This window comes from Phalacrocorax aristotelis, chromosome 1 (genome assembly GCF_949628215.1).
Source record: "Phalacrocorax aristotelis chromosome 1, bGulAri2.1, whole genome shotgun sequence".
Lineage (NCBI taxonomy): Eukaryota > Metazoa > Chordata > Aves > Suliformes > Phalacrocoracidae > Phalacrocorax > Phalacrocorax aristotelis.
Window position 1 is genome coordinate 1127540 of NC_134276.1, and position 17936 is coordinate 1145475.

General features: G+C 53.8%; 1 protein-coding gene across 1 annotated transcript in view; it reads right to left on the minus strand.

The window, feature by feature from the left end:
* The window catches only part of CLPB (ClpB family mitochondrial disaggregase), an 86527-nt gene that overhangs the window by 49016 nt on the left and 19575 nt on the right, over positions 1-17936 (minus strand). Inside the window, 2 exon segments of the mRNA XM_075104298.1 lie at positions 2188-2316; positions 8065-8168. Coding sequence (XP_074960399.1) covers positions 2188-2316; positions 8065-8168 — 233 coding nt within the window.

Sequence of the window (17936 nt, forward strand, 5' to 3'; positions counted from 1 at the left end):
TCAAGGTTCAATGTTCCTACAATTATTTTTCTTCATCTCTTCTGGGGATGTTCAGTCTTCTCGGATGCTACTTTCCATTATCTTTTTAGTTGCTTTCTTAAGGAATGAGCCTTATGTGAGCCCGTCCTACAGCCATCTGCCTGCCTGCTTCCCTAGAATTAACTCCTGCGCTCCTGAGATGCCCACACCACCGAGATGATGACATTCCTCAAATTTCTGCAGAAATCAGCATCTGGCTAGAGAGACACTAGAGAGCCTCTCCACCGCGGGGACGGGCTGACCGCCCTCAGCTGCCCCGCGCTGCGCTTGGCGGAAGGCTGCTGGCGAGCGCGCCCTTGAAAGCAGGCACAACGCCGCTGCTTCTTGCTCGTTCTGAGCTGCCCCAGGTGGCCCTGCGGGGAGGAGAGGGGTTGACACTGCCGGAGGAGGAGGAGTGCTGGGGCCAAGGGGCGCAAACCCGGAGGGAAGCAGAACCCTGCCGACCAGCTCTGCGCTCTGCAGAACGGTTTGCAGCGCAGGGAGGTGCGGCTAAGGGAGCAGCGCCGTGCCCGTTAGGTACCCGTTCAGCAGACGCCGGTTCTGGGTAACAGCGTAACACCGATGCAAACGCCATCCTGGTAAAGATCGGCAGGAGGGTGAATACAAGAAACTGTTGTCATGGTAGCACATCTCTACTCTGTCAGCTAAACACATCTTCTTCTCCTCCACAGTGCTGATGAGCCGTGTACCAGTACTTAGGGGCAGCTACAAAGAAGATGGAGACTCCGTTTTTACACGGAGTCCCATGGAGAGGGCAAGGGGGGATGGACACAAGTTGCCCTTGGGGAGATTCCGATTGGACACGAGAGGGAAATTTTTCACAGTGAGGACAGTCACCACTGGAATAATCTCCCCAGGGAAGGGGTTGGCTCGGCCACGTTGGACACCTTCAAGAGCCGGCTGGACAGGGTGCTGGGCCATCTTGTCTAGGCTGGGCTTTTCCCAGAAAGGTTGGACTACATGATCCCTGAGGTCCCTTCCAGCCTGGCATTCTGGGATTCTGTGATCCTGTGATTTTTCCTCAGGAAGACAGCCAAGCACGGCAGCAGGTTGCCCAGAGGGGCTGGGCAGCGTCCATCCCCGTCCCTGGCGCTTCTCAGGACCCAGCTGGCTAAAGCCCCGAGACACCTCGACTGGCCTCACGGCTGACCCTGCTTTGGACTAGAGACCTCCTGAAGTCTCTTCCAACCCAGACGGTGCTATAATCCTACGAATTTTCATCTCTTTTTGTATCACAGAATCATTTAGGTTGGATAAGATCGAGTCCAACCGTAAGTATATCTATGCATCTGTAATCTAGAGCCGCGAGTACATGAGAGATGACAGCAAAGCAGGGTCCATGAGAAGGGGTCTGTGCTCTCACCGGGAGGACCAGTAACTGCACCAGCTAATTCCTCCCAGTTCTCCCAGGAGCTGCACTGCCAAGGTCCCAACAGTACCCGCGCCTCAGCTGTTTGACGGGGGTACCGGTACCTATCCAGGGCCTTCTCTACAGAGCGGATCATTCCCAGTAAAGCGGAGGCTCTTCGATTCTGCTCCACACGGGTACAGAAGGGATATGACAGATGAGGAGAGTGCGAATTGCAAAAGGGAAACGTTCAAAATGCTGAACAGAGAGACCGGGGGATGCATCTTTAGGACCCGAGGGAATGGCAGGGAGATGTGCCAGGGGAGGGTTAGGCTGGGCATTAGGAGAAGGCTCTTCCCCCAGAGGGTGGTGGAGCCCTGGCACAGGCTCCCCAGGGAGGCATCACGGCACCAGCCTGGCGATGTTCCAGAAGCACTTGGCCAAGGCCCTCAGAGACACGGTGTGAATTTGGGGTGTCCTGTGCAGGGACAGGAGCTGGGCTCGATGGTCCTTGCGAGTCCCTCCCAGCTCGGGGCATTCTGTGGTTCTACGATCTCCACTGAACTGCAGGGGAAGGCGCAATGACTAAGATGAGAACAGCCACCAGGAGACCATGAGAAAAACTACTGGCGATGAATGGGAAGACAGAAACTAAAAAATAAAGAGATTAAAGCAAAGAGTAAGTCACATCTAACCCTGGCAGTGGAAGAGCGTGGTCCTTGTCTGAGCCTGACCTGTGGGTCAGGCCTACTCAGAGAAAGGGCTCCCGCCCAAGAGCCTGTTGGAGCTACAAAACTCACCTCCATCCAGCAGCAATTTGACCGTCAGGTAGTCATCAGCCAGCACGGCGTAGTGTAGAGCTGTGCAGCCCTTGAAATTGGCTCGGATGTTCAAGCGGTTGTTGAAGTCGTCCTCCCGGGTTACAAGGACTGCAGGGGAAGGAGAAGGAAAGCTCAGCTCACCGAGACAGTAAACAACCGCTTGCCTGAACGTGCACCAGCAGCACGGACCACCACCATGGGTCTGGAAGCTTGTTAAGGGCCTCATGGCCTTTTCCAGGAGACAAGCAGGACCCAGTGAGGGTGTCTGAGGGCTGTTGTCCCCCCTCCACCGAGCAGCCGTTGCGATGAAGGCAACACGGTGCCCACAAAGCCCAGTGACTGCCTTCACAGCACCCAGGCAGGGGAGGAGGCGGCTGGAGAACGCCCGAGAGACCTCTCAGCCTTGTCCCAACCACAGCCTCTTTGCACCTTCCAAGTGAAATCAGGACTCAACACAAGCAACACAGAGACTTCTGCCTGTTTCTTCCCCTTTTACTGTCCAGAAGGGCTGCAGAACAACCACTCAACGCTTCCTCCACGCTGCCCTCCTACATATTTAAAACCAGGAACTCTTCTAAAAATCCTTCCTTCTTTAGCTGAAAAGTAATAGGGGTTAGAGCGCTGCAGAGCACGATGCTGAGCTCAGTTCTGCTCCTGTGCACATCGACCTGCTTGCCATCTTTGGTCGGGTGTTGAAACCGGCTGCTCTTTGGCATCTGGAGTTTCCACTCCGTGTTCACTTAGCCACCAGCGTGGTGTGCCTCATGAGGTGCGTCCTTGACACTGCCGGGATGGGAATAAGTCATGATAACACATTTTACAGCTCACTAGAAAGCCTGGAATCCCCTGAGCAAATGCAATTACACGGAGCCCTGGCAGGTTTCGTGAAATCAGACCTAGAAATTGTGACATTTCTTTGAACAGAAACCCATGCTTTCTAAAGCTGATTAATTATAATTTTTCTTCCCTTGAGCTCTGTTCTACTGAATGGCAACATGCACAGATACCCTGCAGAAGGGAAAGCCCAATGACTTGTGCCTGCAGGCCAGAGGAAAGCTGGGCCAAGGCCTTCCGAGGAGGACAGGAGGAGGACTGCGTGGTCAGACAGACACTGCAACACTAAACCTTCCAGCTTGGGTGCAAAAGCAGGGTTTCAGCAAAAGCTGGAAGATCAGGGAATGCTTTAAATCAAACAGGATTTAATTAATTAATTCTGGACAGGCTGGATCAATGAGCCAAGCTCAACTGGGTGAGGTTTAACAAGGCCCAGTGTCAGGTCCTGCCCTTGGGTCACACCAACCCCAGGCAAGGCCCCAGGCCTGGGGCAGAGGGGCTGGGAAGTGCCCGGCGGAGAAGGCCCTGGGGGTGCTGGCTGACAGCCGGCTGGGCATGAGCCAGCAGTGCCCAGGTGGCCAAGGAGGCCACCAGCCCCCAGGCTTGTGTCAGCACTGGTGTGGCCAGCAGGAGCCGGGCAGGGATGGGGCCCCTGTGCTCGGCCCTGGGGAGGCCCCACCTCGAATGCTGGGCTCAGGTTTGGGCCCCTCGGTACAAGAAGGGCCTTGAGGGGCTGGAGCGTGTCCAGAGAAGGGCAGCGGGGCTGGGGCAGGGTCTGGAGCACAAGTGTGCTGGGGGGCGGCTGGGGGGGCTGGGGGGGTTTAGCCTGGAGAAGGGGAGGCTGAGGGGAGCCCTTCTCGCTCTCTGCAGCTGCCTGAGAGGGGCTGGAGTGAGGGGGGGGCTGGTCTCTGCTCCCAAATCACCAGTGACAGGACGAGAGGAACCGGCCTCAAGCTGCGTCAGGGGAGGTTTAGGTTGGATGTGAGGGAAAATGCCTTCCCTGCCAGAGCGGTCAGGCCCTGGCACAGGCTGCCCAGAGAGGTGGGGGAGTCACCGTCCCTGGGGGGGTTCAACCACCGTGTAGCCGTGGGACTTGGGGCCATGGTTTAGGAGGCCTGGGGGTGTTGGGTTGGGGGCTGGACTTGATGACCTGAGAGGTCTTTCCCAACACTAATGATTCTGTGATTCTATGAAACCGCTGTAGCTAAGGTTCTCCGCAGGGGAGCCAGCCCCCCTCCATCTCCAAGCCCAGCTCTCGCTAGATCTATCCCCTTCCCACACCTCAGGCAGGCGGGGGAGCGGCAGATCCGTAGGCAAGCCGGGCCGACAGGCAGGCAATGCACCACGGCTAGCAGACCTGGCTGCGTTGTTAATGCACAGGCACAGGACGCCTCCAAGATGGCACTGAAAGGCATCACCCCTCTCCGCTAAGCGCAGCTCCGACCCGTCCCCGAGCACGGACGTGACATCTGCAACACTGACGTGCCAGCTCAGATCCAGACACGCGGTGGGAGAGGCGCAAGTGTCACCGCTGCTGATGCTCTGGTACTGAACGCAGACCTAGTTGTAGGTGCTACTTCTACAATGGGAGGGAATATTCTCCCAAGCCGGGAGAAACCCTCCCCCCACACTCAGACTGATCGCTACGAGGCAGTGGCGACTCGGGCAACGAGAAGGGAAGCTGTGACAGGAGAGGACGCTGCCTCCCCGTCGCTTGGCTTTCAAGCAAATTCCTACTTCTGGGGTCTCCAGCAGGCCAGCCCGAGCGTCTGGGCAGGGCTCCAGCACCCAGGGCCCAGCACCCTGCGCGGGTCCCACAGGACCGACACCCTTCTGCAGCTGGGCGAAGGGTCAGGCTTTAGGAACCCTCCTGGTTTTCAAGTCCTTTGCTCCAGTCATCAGCAAAAATGAACAGTGGTAAAAAAAGAGTGGCTCTTTTTAGGCATTGAAGGGAATAACAGCACCAGGCTGCTGATTAGCCAGGACCTCGGGGAGCAGAGACGGCATCTTCACGACATCAGCCCTGAGAGCGTTCAGTGCACCAGCGAGAGGCCTGATGTAAAGCCTGGACAGACGGAGAACCAAAGCCACCAAAGAGGTCAAGAATCCGATACGAGCACCACTCTCAGGTGTGAAGGGAGGGCAGATCCCTCTCTCGTTTCAGCATTCGCCATCTTCACTGGCTCTTTTATCGACAAGGAGATGCTCCCGCTCAGGGCTGAGGGTTTTGACAGCTACTGCACTTTATGTCTGACTTTTGAGGAAAGGGAGGTGGACGCGGCCATGCCAGAGTTATTGGAGACTGACGAAGCTCTCGCTCGGCTCAGGGGGGATGGGCAATACGGCCAGGCCTGGCCACAACCCCTCTGCCCAACTCCGGCAGGCGAGGAAGATGAGGAAGCCCCAAAAGCACACAGCCCCACCACGGGACCCAAGCGATGGCGGGGCTGGCACGTGCCATCTCCCGTTGAATGAACGTCACCCAACTGGGGGGCCAAATTCTGCTCCTGGAGGGGCGTTCAGCTCCTTGGTGGACGGGCACGTAACCAAAACTCGGTAAGCCCACGGTCGGGGACTTTGCCGTCGAGACTGAAAGGGCTCCGAGCCCCTAAAGCCTTGTCGCAGCAAAGCAAGCGGACCTGGGCGGCGGATGCCCTGCAGCGCGGTCTCCGTGATCCCTCCGAAGAGCTACCGACAGATTTCCAGAAGATTTGAAAAGTTCAGAAGAGAAAAACACTGTAATGAAGACCTGATGCCGTCCTAGCCCGGCATCTCCGCTAATGAACCGCAGTACCTCCAGGAAGATCAATTAATGCCCTGGCTCCTTTCCTTTCCTGGGTCTTTTCTCCAAGTATACAGGGCGAGTATGTATATTTATTTATTTGTCGTCATTTCCTACCCAGGGAGGAGCAGGATAATGAACTGCGTGCGTCAGGGAAGATGAATCTGAGATACTAGGGAGCAGTGCAGTAAAGAGATTAAAGTGTTATTATTGTTGGGTTTTTTCCCCCATGGTCCGTTGTGACAGCTCGGCCGTCATCTGTAAAAAATGTCTCAGAGAGAGATAATCATCGGAAACTCAATAAAGCGTCAGGGGAAGCCTCGTCTACCATCAATCACTGGGTGCCTGGAAATTTTCAGCCCTCTGTCTCCCTTCCTGCCATCCATATAAATGTCTGTAATATATTTTGTGCAGTGTTTGTGGAGCATACCCTCTCGATTTGGATGTTTTTATGAAAAAATATTTATACACGAAATATGTAAATGGGTAAAAAGAAGTAAAAAACAAAGGCAGTTTCTCTCTCTCCCTCTCTTTTTAAAAATGCAACTGAATTTATTCTTTTTAATAAAACATGTCAACCAAAGAATTAATGCAACTTCTTACTGAGCGGCCTTATCTTTTCTTCACCCCAAAAATATATAACGTTACAGAGGGATGAATGCGGACAAAAACAATTAACTTTATTGGTTGATATACTTTGTCTTAAATAAAGTCTACGTACATGCATTATGTATTGGCATTCCATTGCTCATTTTTTAATGTTGTTTCATACATTTTGCATTCACCGCTACAGCGACCTGATATATGCGTGTTCTCACTTCCACCAAGGAGCAGGTCTATTGCACGGGTGGGTTACGGCGAGGGATGAGAGCGGAGAGCTTTCAAAAATAAGCTAGCGCCCTGTCACAACTGCCCCCTCACCGACTCCTCTTCTTAACTCACCCTGTGCTGTATGAAAGGATCAAATATTACCCCTTCGTTAGACTTTATCGAGCTTTCAGCTCTTTGGGGTGAGGCAAGGGGCACAGGCAGACCAACGGGTAACGTCACCGTGTGCTCCTGGCTCTGCCAGCAGAGCCTCTGGACAACCTCTGTGGCTTCCTCCGGTTTTCCCCCTACAGCAGCTCGGAAAAGGTTTAACTTCGACGCAGAAGGTCAGAGCATGCAAACACCGTCCCCGTGGATGCAGCAGTCCCCGGGAAGGCGAGCCCCGGCAGCTGGCTCTGCCCGCTCCGAGCCTGGGCCGGCAGGTCAGCACAGCGCTCGGCTGCGGAAGGGGCTTCTGCAACGCGGGGCCACGTCCTGGCAGCCCACGAGCTGCGAGCCTGGGGACCACAGGCATCCTTGAAACGCGCTGCTGGCCGCTTGGAAGCACAGCTGGGCGCCGGGAATCCAGACGTGCCCCCCCGAGATTCCATCGATAATCACAAACCCAAGAAAATTTCACCACTATTTATCATCATATAAAGTGGAAACAGCCTGGGAAATTGAAATAGGTCTGAATAAACAGAGCGGGGCTCTGAGCAACCTGATCGAGTTGCAGATGTCCCTGCTCGTGGCAGGGAGGTCGGACTGGACGAGTGTTAAAGGTCCCTTCAGACCCAAACCCTTCTGGATTCTAAGTCTGCATCAGCGTCCCAGCAATGGGGATAACGTTAGGGTGAGGCTGGGACTTGATACATCGGCCCAGAAAAAACATCACAAGATGAAACGACGCTGCAGAAAACGTCCTCGTTTCCACGTAAAGACCTGAAGGGCTGAAAGCTAGCACTAACGCCTGCCCAAAAGCCAGCAGCGGTAATTGCAACCAGCTACATCATTCAGCTTTATTTCAATTGGGCAAGTCTTTCTTCATTTTATATCTGCTTAGAAGATCTAGAGTATGGCTGCTGGTGGAATACGCTGCCTTGAACCCTCTCCTCGCCCAGCAAGTGGCTGCATGTGGGTCAAGGGGACGACACTCCCATCTACAACTTTGTGTTACGTATAAAACACATGAACTCTATAAAACCAGGTTATCTCTAGGACGTCAAAGGATTGCTTCCCATAAACATCTAGATAATGTTTTCTCTCACCTTCAGAGATACGCTCACCCACGTACCATCGGTTACTCTGCATTTAAATGGAAGCTGAAGCTAGCTCTAAAATAAAAATGAGGTCAAATTTCCATTTCAAAGCCAGGAAACAAAATTTTGGGACCTGAAAAGCAAATGCAGGTAGCTGCACAACATCAATATTACCTTCTAAAGAATGGAGGCCTTTTTCCTTGGCAGTCTCATACACGCTGCTGAAATCATCTCCAAGGTTTGGGTCTGCGTTAGCTGCGAGCAGGATCTTCACCACGCTGTTACCAATTAGAACAAAAATAAGGCAGAGGCAGATGAGTAAAGTCCTTCAGAGACTGAGAAGGGAGGCAGCCCTCCCGAAACACCCCCAGCTGGCGAAGGAAAGTTAAACCAACAACCACAACCGCACATCTCACCAAATACAACCACACCAGCGTATTCTGAAACCAGTTTGGTGCGGGAGGGGTGACGCTGTAGGGGAACGCAGCCCACCCAAGAAGGCCAGCACAGGACACGCTCGTAGAATGAGTCGTATTCCCGGTCCCCCCTGGGAATCAGTGATGTCCCCACAACTTTGTAGGCCTGGATTGGCGGTGGAAACTGTCCCTGGCCGCAGCAAATGCACAGCCAGAGCCAGACCTTGGCTCCGAGGCCATCCCTGCCCCTCCAGAAAGGAAGACTCTTGTAACTTGTTGAGATTCCCTTCGGGTTAAGGGAAGCAAAACAAAGTCGTGCTGTTACTTCTGCTTTTGGGATGCGATCGCTACAGCACCTAAGCCTCCTTTCATAAAGGTACCACCCTGCCACGACAAGAAGCGCACAGCATTTCGGTGTGAAGCACGACGACAGGGCTGGAAGGGCCCTGTTCGCTCCCAAGGTTTCTGCCCTACGATTCACAGCGTTCGCTCGAGCGGTCCCTCTGCATTGATGCAGCTCATGGACGCCACCCTGGAAAAGGCCCCCACACCGGCTATGAGACACAGCTGGTCTTTCTTTGCCTCTTTCTGCCCTCACGAGATGAGGCACCAACCTCAGCATTTCAAAAATAAATTTCAGCTGTATTAATTATATGGAGGTCTGGAAGAAAAGCATTCGAGTGCTGCATCAAATCCCCGCCTCTGAGAACCAGGCAGTTCGTACGAGATGGCCACCCAAGACAGCCTGATCATCTGCGACCAGCCCAGCAGCTGCCGGGACTTCCCGGGAGATTTAATCTCTGATTTTGTAGAGAAATTCCCCATGATTTTATGCTGTCGCTGCAGGGCCCACCGGAGAGGCAGGTCCTCCCAGGGCTGACCAGCATGGCGGGACATCCCATAAGGCAACTCTCCCACACGTCGGGGCCGAGGCTTGTGGTCTCCAGACCTGCGAAGTTACCAACGCGCTGCAGCAGGAGAGGTTAGCGCGAGGCACACGGGCCAGGCGGTTTCGGTGTGGAAGTCCTCCATCTCTGCTTGCGCACCCAAACAATCATCAAGCAAGAATTAGATTTCTTGCCACCTCTGAAAGCAGCTTGAAGCCAGTTAATTCTTAATTTTTTCCAGGGTTCAAGCTTTCCATGACAACTAGACAGTAACTCGTTAGTTAGCATTCATCACCGGTGACATGGCTCTCGGGCTGACAGCGACGTGCACCGCAGACTGACTGACATGTATCTGCAGGCTGTGTCTTGTCAAGTCACATTTAGAATTTAACTTAAGCTCCTCTCCCATTTACCCCATAAATGCATTAGCGGAACAAAAGGTGGTTATTTTATTCTTTGAATACGGTACAATAGGGGCCAGCTCCTTACCGGCACCGGCACGCTCCTCACCACGTACAAAGTGACGAGGCTGGAAGGGCAGAGAGCCTCCTGCCATCTCCCGTGCGAGCATACAGAGTTCATCTATATCTGTATTTTCACAATGCCCTTAGTTCTAAAATATATAGGTTGAGATGCACTGGATCTTATTTGTCAAACAGCAACTACCAACTATGATCGTTCACAGTTTCAGCGTAGTCAGGAGCATGTTACACCAAAGATTTTCTCCAACGGTTTGAGTTGCACACCCATGATCAAATTAGGTACCTGCTGGTTTAGGACTGGCACTAAGGAGGAGGGATCATCTCACCTACCTTCAGACATCAGCACTGGGGGACGTGAAGCCCTCAGTAGCCACCCATGATAGACGTGCCCACTCTTTACCACCCAAACCCCTCCAACTCGCCTGAATTTTCTTCCAGTTCGTTCAGCAGTTTTGGTCTTGGTGCAAGGGTCAGTGTGTGAGACCGTCTACAATTGTCAGCGCAGTTTCAGCAAGATAAAACCTTACTGTCTCATCCTCAGCCCCCTCAGAGCAGCCAATCTGCTGCCAGGGAAGAGAAGCTGATACAAATGTCCCCCCTTCACATTAAGAAAAGCCATGTCTACCCTGCCTGGCTACACTGCTCCTGAAGGCCACATCAGTGAGGACATCTTATGCAGGAGTGCCGTCTCTCCAGCCACACGACAAGTCTGTGGGTCCTTCTGGACCACCTTAGGAGCATCTGTAAGGCACAGGGCACAAAACCTATCCTTAAAGTCCTTCGGCACCTCTAGCAAGGGCTTTTCAGCATGCCTAGCTCCAGACTCACCTCTACTTCCCACCTCCAACATGTTGCCTCATATGAAGGGACGCTGCATGACCTTTACCTCTGACTTCTATGGCCGCAGCAAAAAGGAGAGCAAGAGAGAGGTCTGGCTGCACGCAAAGCCACGTGAGCCCCAGTGCGTAGCCGTGGCTGCCCAGAACAGCTGTAGTCAAAGCCCACCAGCCCAGGCTCTTCCACCCCCGGGCATTAGGTAGGAGGCCTGTCAATCCTGCTGCGGTGCCTGGCTGGCAGTGCTGGGCAGGAGGTGTGCCATCTGTCCCGCTCTAGGAAACAGGAGAACTGAAGGTGCTACACCCACGCTTTCTACCTGGGAAAGCTCTAGCACAGGTCATCGATCCGTGCAAAGTTCTTAGAATCACAGAATCGTGAAGGTTGGAAACGACCTCTCGGATCATCACATCCAACCCCCAACCCAACACCCCCAGGCCTCCTAAACCATGGCCCCAAGTCCCACGGCTACACGGTGGTTGAACCCCCCCAGGGACGGGGACTCCCCCACCTCTCTGGGCAGCCTGTGCCAGGGCCTGACCGCTCTGGCAGGGAAGGCATTTTCCCTCACATCCAGCCTAAACCTCCCCTGACGCAGCTTGAGGCCGTTCCCTCTCGCCCTGTCACTGGTGACTTGGGAGCAGAGACCAGCCCCCCCCTCACTCCAGCCCCTCTCAGGCAGCTGCAGAGAGTGAAGGATCTTCTGGAAGATCCAGTGCTGGATTCCTCTAGGGACACTCTGCACCTCCAGTACTTGGGGCTACTGTGGCCAGCCCGTCATCAAGAGAACGGCATCGGAGACCTAGAAGCAGCAGTGCCTATGGAAAGCATGGAGGATGGGGGGCAGGCACTGCCCTGGTGCCCTATGGGATCTGGGTTGATGGTCTCCGTGCTCCTAGAGGTGGACACCCAGCTCCTGAAGAGAAGGCACTATTAGTGCAACGCGCCGCAATCAAGCCTTTGATGATCCTGCCCCAGCAGCTGACTCACCGTGATTCTTGCATCAGGGCTTCCAGCACCTACACCAAAAAGCCGGGCCTTCTGGATCATTCAAGAAGTACAGGTTCCGATACAGTCAGACCTCCCTTCTTGGACCCGTCCTCATGGCTGTCAACACCAAAGAGACCCCTCGACTCCAGTTTCAGCTGACGGACTATGATATATTTTAGGGTCCATCCATCTCCCTCACTTGAAGAGGAACGATCCCAAGTCCCAGTGTAGGCCTTCAGCCCACAGCCTTGCAGCCCGGGGGTGAGCTACGGGTACTGAATGAGTCATACGCTAACACACAACGGCTTGCAATCTCCTTGGTAACTCCATCTTCCCTTCCTCTTCTTAGTGACTGCATCGAAACGGAAGTTCTCCCCAGGCACTTCATCAGACATCACCTCCAGGTGCGCTCAGCGACTCCCGGGAAGCCCTTTCCCCTTCGTTCACTGCACACACCTCCGGCGTTTCTCTCTGGGCAATGATCTTTCACGAAAAGTTTAGCAGAGGACCACAAAAGCTAGATGCAAGGTGGTCTAAGAGCAAAAGCAGTGGGTGATCGCGTCAGAACCGCGCCGCTCTCTGTGTTAACCACCCAACCCAACACCCCCAGGCCTCCTAAACCATGGCCCCAAGTCCCACGGCTGCACAGTGTTTGAACCCCTCCAGGGACGGTGACTCCCCCACCTCTCTGGGCAGCCTGTTTCAATAACTCCAATATTCCCCCCCAGCGATAAGAAACATTTCCTTATCTCTTAAGATAGTTGGGAGGCTCAAGTTTAATAAGCACGGATATCATCTGTTACTGGCAAAACCTGGTGTTCCAAAAGCCTGGCCCCGTTTCGGGCTGCCATCCAGCTCCGCAAACAGGAAGGACTCACTGGTCTAATAACACGGTGCTGCACATTCAGCCTCCCTCTCCAGTCATCATTCAATCTAACCTCCTGCTTTTGGGACGTGCCGTCCCCTCCGGGCACTTCTGCACCAGCCAGACGTTCCTGGAATCACAAGTATTGATCGGACCTATCCAATTTGCAGGTAATGGGACACTCAAGCAAATTAGCCTTTAGGAAAGGTAACGGCGCCATCAAAATACAGAGTAACTGCGCTCATCAGCGCGAAGGGTGTGAACGTCATCGGAATAAGCGAGGGGCTTGCAAAACCAGGTGACAGTCACAAAACGTGGTCTAACAATCCGGTCCCTGGGTAGAAACCTCGGGTTTCCCAGGACCTCCCGGTTCATAAGCAGTCGTGGGGGTCAATTAAGGAAGCTCTGGTGAAGGTGCTAGAGAAGGCAGAAGGCATCTTTCTCTTCTGCAGCAGCTCAGCTAACAGCTCTTAATAAAGGAGCGGGGCTTAAATCCAGGATCCTCTGGCCCATATACCTCCTGTTCTCCTGCTCTCGCCACCAGGTATTGGGGCAGAACAAGACTCCGTGCCAGATACCTAGAGGGAGAGGGACGCCGACGGCCGGCTTGAGCTGGCGCGGGGAGGCAGGCTTTGCTCCATAACTCACCTGTGCTCAACAGCCTCAACAAGCCGAGTTTTAATTTGCTGATCAAGTTTCCATTAGATTAGAGGCAGAGCCTATTCATCAGCATGAATATAAATCTAAATTGACCCTGGTGATGACTCACAGGGCAACGCTTAACTGAAGTTCGCCGGGCAGTTCAATCGATTGGAGAAAGTGCTTTCTGCTTCTAATGGCTGGACCAACATATTGCTAAATAAATAAATACATGCATACAATACAGGGGGTGGGGAAATCGATGACGAGACGGCTGGACGCAGCTCAGGGGAGGCGCTGTGCCTGGACCAACGCGCCGGCAGCTGGGGTTGGTGAACCAAGAAGTCCAGTGATCCCCATGACCGTGAGTTATCGGCACAATGCAACAGCCTTGACGCGTTTTGGTATGCGGCTGCCCCGAGCTCCGGCAGAAGCCACAGGTCCCGCCTGGACACAAAGAAGATCCCCTGTCTGGCTATATCTTAACTCTCCGTAAAACTCAGCAGGGACAGGAGGGCCGGGGGGAGCTGCTGTTTACACTCCAGCCCCGTTCTCTCCTTTTTTCCCTGAGAGGAGGTCATAAATGTGGATGTGCGCCTTCCCAGGAGCATGTTTACACCTATCTGTGGCACAGAAAGCAGGGCAGCCGTGCCGTTCCCTCACTCCGTGGTGGTTTATTATTGGCCCAGGTGAAAGTGGTCCCCCAAAAAAGGGATAAAAAGGGATTATGGAATCAAAAAAAGAAAAAAAAAATCCTGAAGGGCGATAATTGTTATATTGTTCACAAGGGTTTTCTCTTGAGTGCGTGACTCAGGTGAATCGTGCTTCAGAGACACGGTCGAGGCGCAGCACCGCCGCTGCCATCGGCAACGGAGAGTCGTGTTACCTGCGTGCGGTGGTAAGAAAATGTGCACAGAGGCAGCTTCCGTGGCTTGGAGAGGTGCAGTAAAGGGCTACGCTGACGATATCTCATCGTGCCTGACCTGCACGACACGGGATGCCGTTCGTCCCTGCAAAGAGGGACTCCGATGGGGACGCTGCCGCGGCGTGGGGGACGCTTGCCCTTGGTCCGTCCCCAGGTGGGCAGGTTCAAGGCAGGAACGGCCGAGTGGACGCCGTTGTCCCTCAAAGACACCCAGAAGAGGGTTAGTTGAAAGGCAATGCCTCGGTTTGTAGGATCGAGCCCTCGAAATGTGCTCGCATCACAGCTGAAAACCATGTTCGACTCTTCAGCTCTTTGACAGGCAACACTAAGGGCCATACGTGCTTCCACAGGCATCCGGATATTTCTCCAGCTCTGCTGCAGACAGCTCTGAATGAGTTGCCTGGAGTGAAAGGAGTGAAAAAACCCCACACGAAACAGATGTATGTACCTAATATAGGTAATAAGACTGTGCCAGTTTGTCATGTCATCGCCTATAGACAGGAAATAGCTCCAGATAGGTCGCCCTTGACTATAAGTCTTAGGACATACCCACTAGAATATTACTATGCATGACGTGCTGTTATTACCAATATAAAACATCTATACAGCACCTTCAATGCACGAAGTCTAGGTACGCGTGGAAGAGGCACGAGCCCCCGCGACCTACGCCGAGGCAGGGAGCGAGCCGCTTCCCGGCTCCTCGCCTTAAGGAGGCTTGGAGGAAGGCAGGCTGCGGGAGGAGGAGGAGGGCAAGGGAAGGGACAGGACCCTGCTGGGCCAAGCACCGCCGGCTCTGGTTCTGTGCAGGAGCCTCTGACCCACAGCCCCTTTGATCTACATCGAGAGACAGAGAAGGAGAAGGAGAGCGGAGGCACCGGGAGGAGTCACTTCTCGTCAGTCATTCCCAGCAGGAAGGTGTGGAGAAGCAAAGGTGAGGGAAGGCAAAGAGATCCAGACCTGAAGGTGGAGGGAGAAGGAGGAAGGGTGTGCACGAAGGCAAACACGCGAAAAGAAAACGGAGGAGAGGAGATGGTGTCGGGAACAGCTGAGAGGAATCAGACGCTAAAGGCCCTGCTGAAAGAAGTCCTGGGAGGTGCTTATACCCAGAGCTGGATGAAGGACTCGTTTAAAGATACACGGAAGGAACGGGTCACCAGCACAGAGCACTAAGTTGTCCCCTCCTGCCCCAAGAGAACGGGAAGCAGTCCGTACAGAAGGAGGCCATGGGTGAGGGGGGATGGGGACAAGTTTCCAAGAGAAAGCACCTATTCAAATAAAGAAATGCTCTTTAGGTGGAGCTGCACCTCCACGCCCACCCCCCATCCCAGAGCCACACGTGTCTCTCTGCCAGCAAACGGAGACCTCGCTGCGACCCAGAGACCCAGCGGCAGCCAAGACATCTTCTCTTTATCTCCTCTCTCCACCTGTAAAACGTGGGCACCGCTGCTGCGAAAGCCGTGAGCCAGCCTCGCGGAGGCCTGAACCGCCCTGAGGACCGCCGGGCGCTCCTCCCCGCCGCCGGAGCTATGCAGATCGCTTCGGAAGCCCTAAAATCATGCTCCGACCCCTCTTCCTCCCCGCCACACCGCTGCTTGCATCGATGGTAAGGAACTGGAGCAGAACCAGGTGCCGGTGGTTTATAACTACCCAAACCCACCCCGCTGGGACTTAAAAGCCCCCGCACTGCTCTGTGCCTTCGCTTCCCCTTCCACACAACGAGTTCTCCACCTCGTAAGGGGCTGAGAGGGTGACCCAATATTTCACTGTCCTTTTATTTCCGCTGAAACAATGAAAAACAGAGTAGCTGTACGCAGGAAAGGTCATTACGCTACAAATGCATAGACAGTTAGCCTGCTAAGGTCCCAACTGCTTTGGTTTTTCATTTATGATAGCTTTGTTGCTTATTTTAACAAAGGCACAAAACCCACAAAGCTCTCAGTAAGCACTTAATTAAAGCTTAATTGCTATAAATACGTTAAATGTGCAAAGCTAGCGGGCGCAGCCAAGGGAAAGAAGCCCCTAGCAGTGTTTTTCACATAGACTATAAATCCTCCCTTTTAAAGACGATGCCTTTCCAGGAGAATTAAGAAACTGCTTTAAAATAGGTCTTGATATCCAGAAGAGCTGTAGGCTTTCACAAGGACTAAAAATAAAACCGGGTAGGAGTCGCTCCAGGTGAAAATCGTAAACGAAAAGTAAGGCGGAAGGTGCGCACGCACCCACTCGCCTGCGAACTCGTCGGGCCTCAACAGAAACGCGCGCTCGGGACACAGCGTTGCAGGCTAAGGCGGCCGTGGCTACGCTTAGGCTCAGCCCAGCATCCCTCCCCCAGCAGCGACGCTAAACCTGTGCCTAATTCCCCCAGCAATGGGAACCGCAGCGTAAAACCTGCCTTTGCTCATGTAAACACGGTCACAGCTCATCTGCCTTTAGCCCACAACCCCGTTACAGCCTGTATTATCCCAGAGCCAAGGGATTTGGACCTGGACTCCCTCTCACATAGGAAAAGAACCATAAATGAATCTATCCACACTTCAGGAAAGGCCTGAAACAGGGTAATAAACTAATTAAAAGGATAAATAAAAGGAACACTATTCTATCAACCGTGTTATAGCATCTAAATTACCTTAATGAAGTGTTTTTAAAAGACGCACACCAAAACTGGGCACCAGACTGAAGTATTTGGCCACTTTCCTTCACTTTTATGACTATCACCACAGCAACGTTTTGGGGGCTTAGCGGGTCGGCACCGTGTCGTGGGGCCCTGGGCGTTTGCAGGGCGAGAGGGAGCCCCAGCCGCAGGCAAAGGTGGAGTGAGCAGAGGCCAGAGCGGATCCCAGGCGTCCCGGGAGGTCAGAAACCCCTCCGGGACCGAGAGGTGCCAAGGCTGACCTGCAATCACGCCGCACAGCCGTGCCTCAGAACAGGGTGCTCTGCAGAGGAAGATGCCAGCTAGGACTAGAAACACCCCCGGCTGGCAGAAGAGCGATGCCCTGGAGCACGGGCCATGGGAGAGAACCCCCTGCCCGGAGCTGGAGCTGCTGGAAGCACCGGGGCCTCTCCCAGGTCACTCTGAGGCCAAATCCACCTGGATCGGGACCTTGGGAGCCCATGAGAACGGCTCTGCTTCAGCGCGACGTGAAGCGCTGACCCCGCTCCTTCCCAGCTACGCACCCCTTTGGAACCCATGAGCAGGACCGGACTGAGACGCTTCTTAATGCCTTGCCACGTTTTGGCTACAGGATGTTTGCAAGGGGAAGGGAATGATCGTTGTTGTGTTGTAAAAAGGAAGGACAGACCCCAAACCTCCCTGCCGGCACAGGGGGTTTTATCTTGTAGCTGACGGCAACTGACAAACATCATTAATGCTGTGCCTCTGAAATTGAATTAAACATATGGGCTGTAGCTGTCTAATTGGCCGAGTGAGGGCTGTGAAAATTGGGAAGCGCTGCAAAGCTAAAGGACAGGTCACAGAAATCTCCAGCAGCGCAGCAGAGAGTGAAAACATAGCTCTTCTCTGAAAAACGACTTTGGAAAGACAGTAATTTGGGGCTGAAGGCTTACTTCTTAGCGGTTCTAAGCTGGAAACGCTGATAGCGGCTAGCGGCGCCACAGCCCCCTAAAGCCACGCTGGGTAACTCGTTCAGCTATCAACAACCTTACGGACCAGAAGTGCTCACAAAGCGTGCGGGTTAAACGAAATCGAATGACCTCGTACTCGGCACAGGCTGAGACTCGGCGCGGGCCCGCGGCCATCCCCGAGCCGCTCGCTACCTCTCTGGCGGTGCGCGGGCCAGGGGAAGCGCCGCCCGACCGGTGGGCTAAGAACCAGATGTCATAACAACGTATAATCCACCAGATCAGCTGCTGTGGCTGCATAAACCCATCTCAGATCATCGCTCTTTACAGGAGGGCGGGGAAAAAATATAATCCTGCACCCTACTGCAAAGCAAAGTCATATTTAGGCTAGTTCCTGCCTAATGGACGTAAAAGGACTGTGCGAGATCC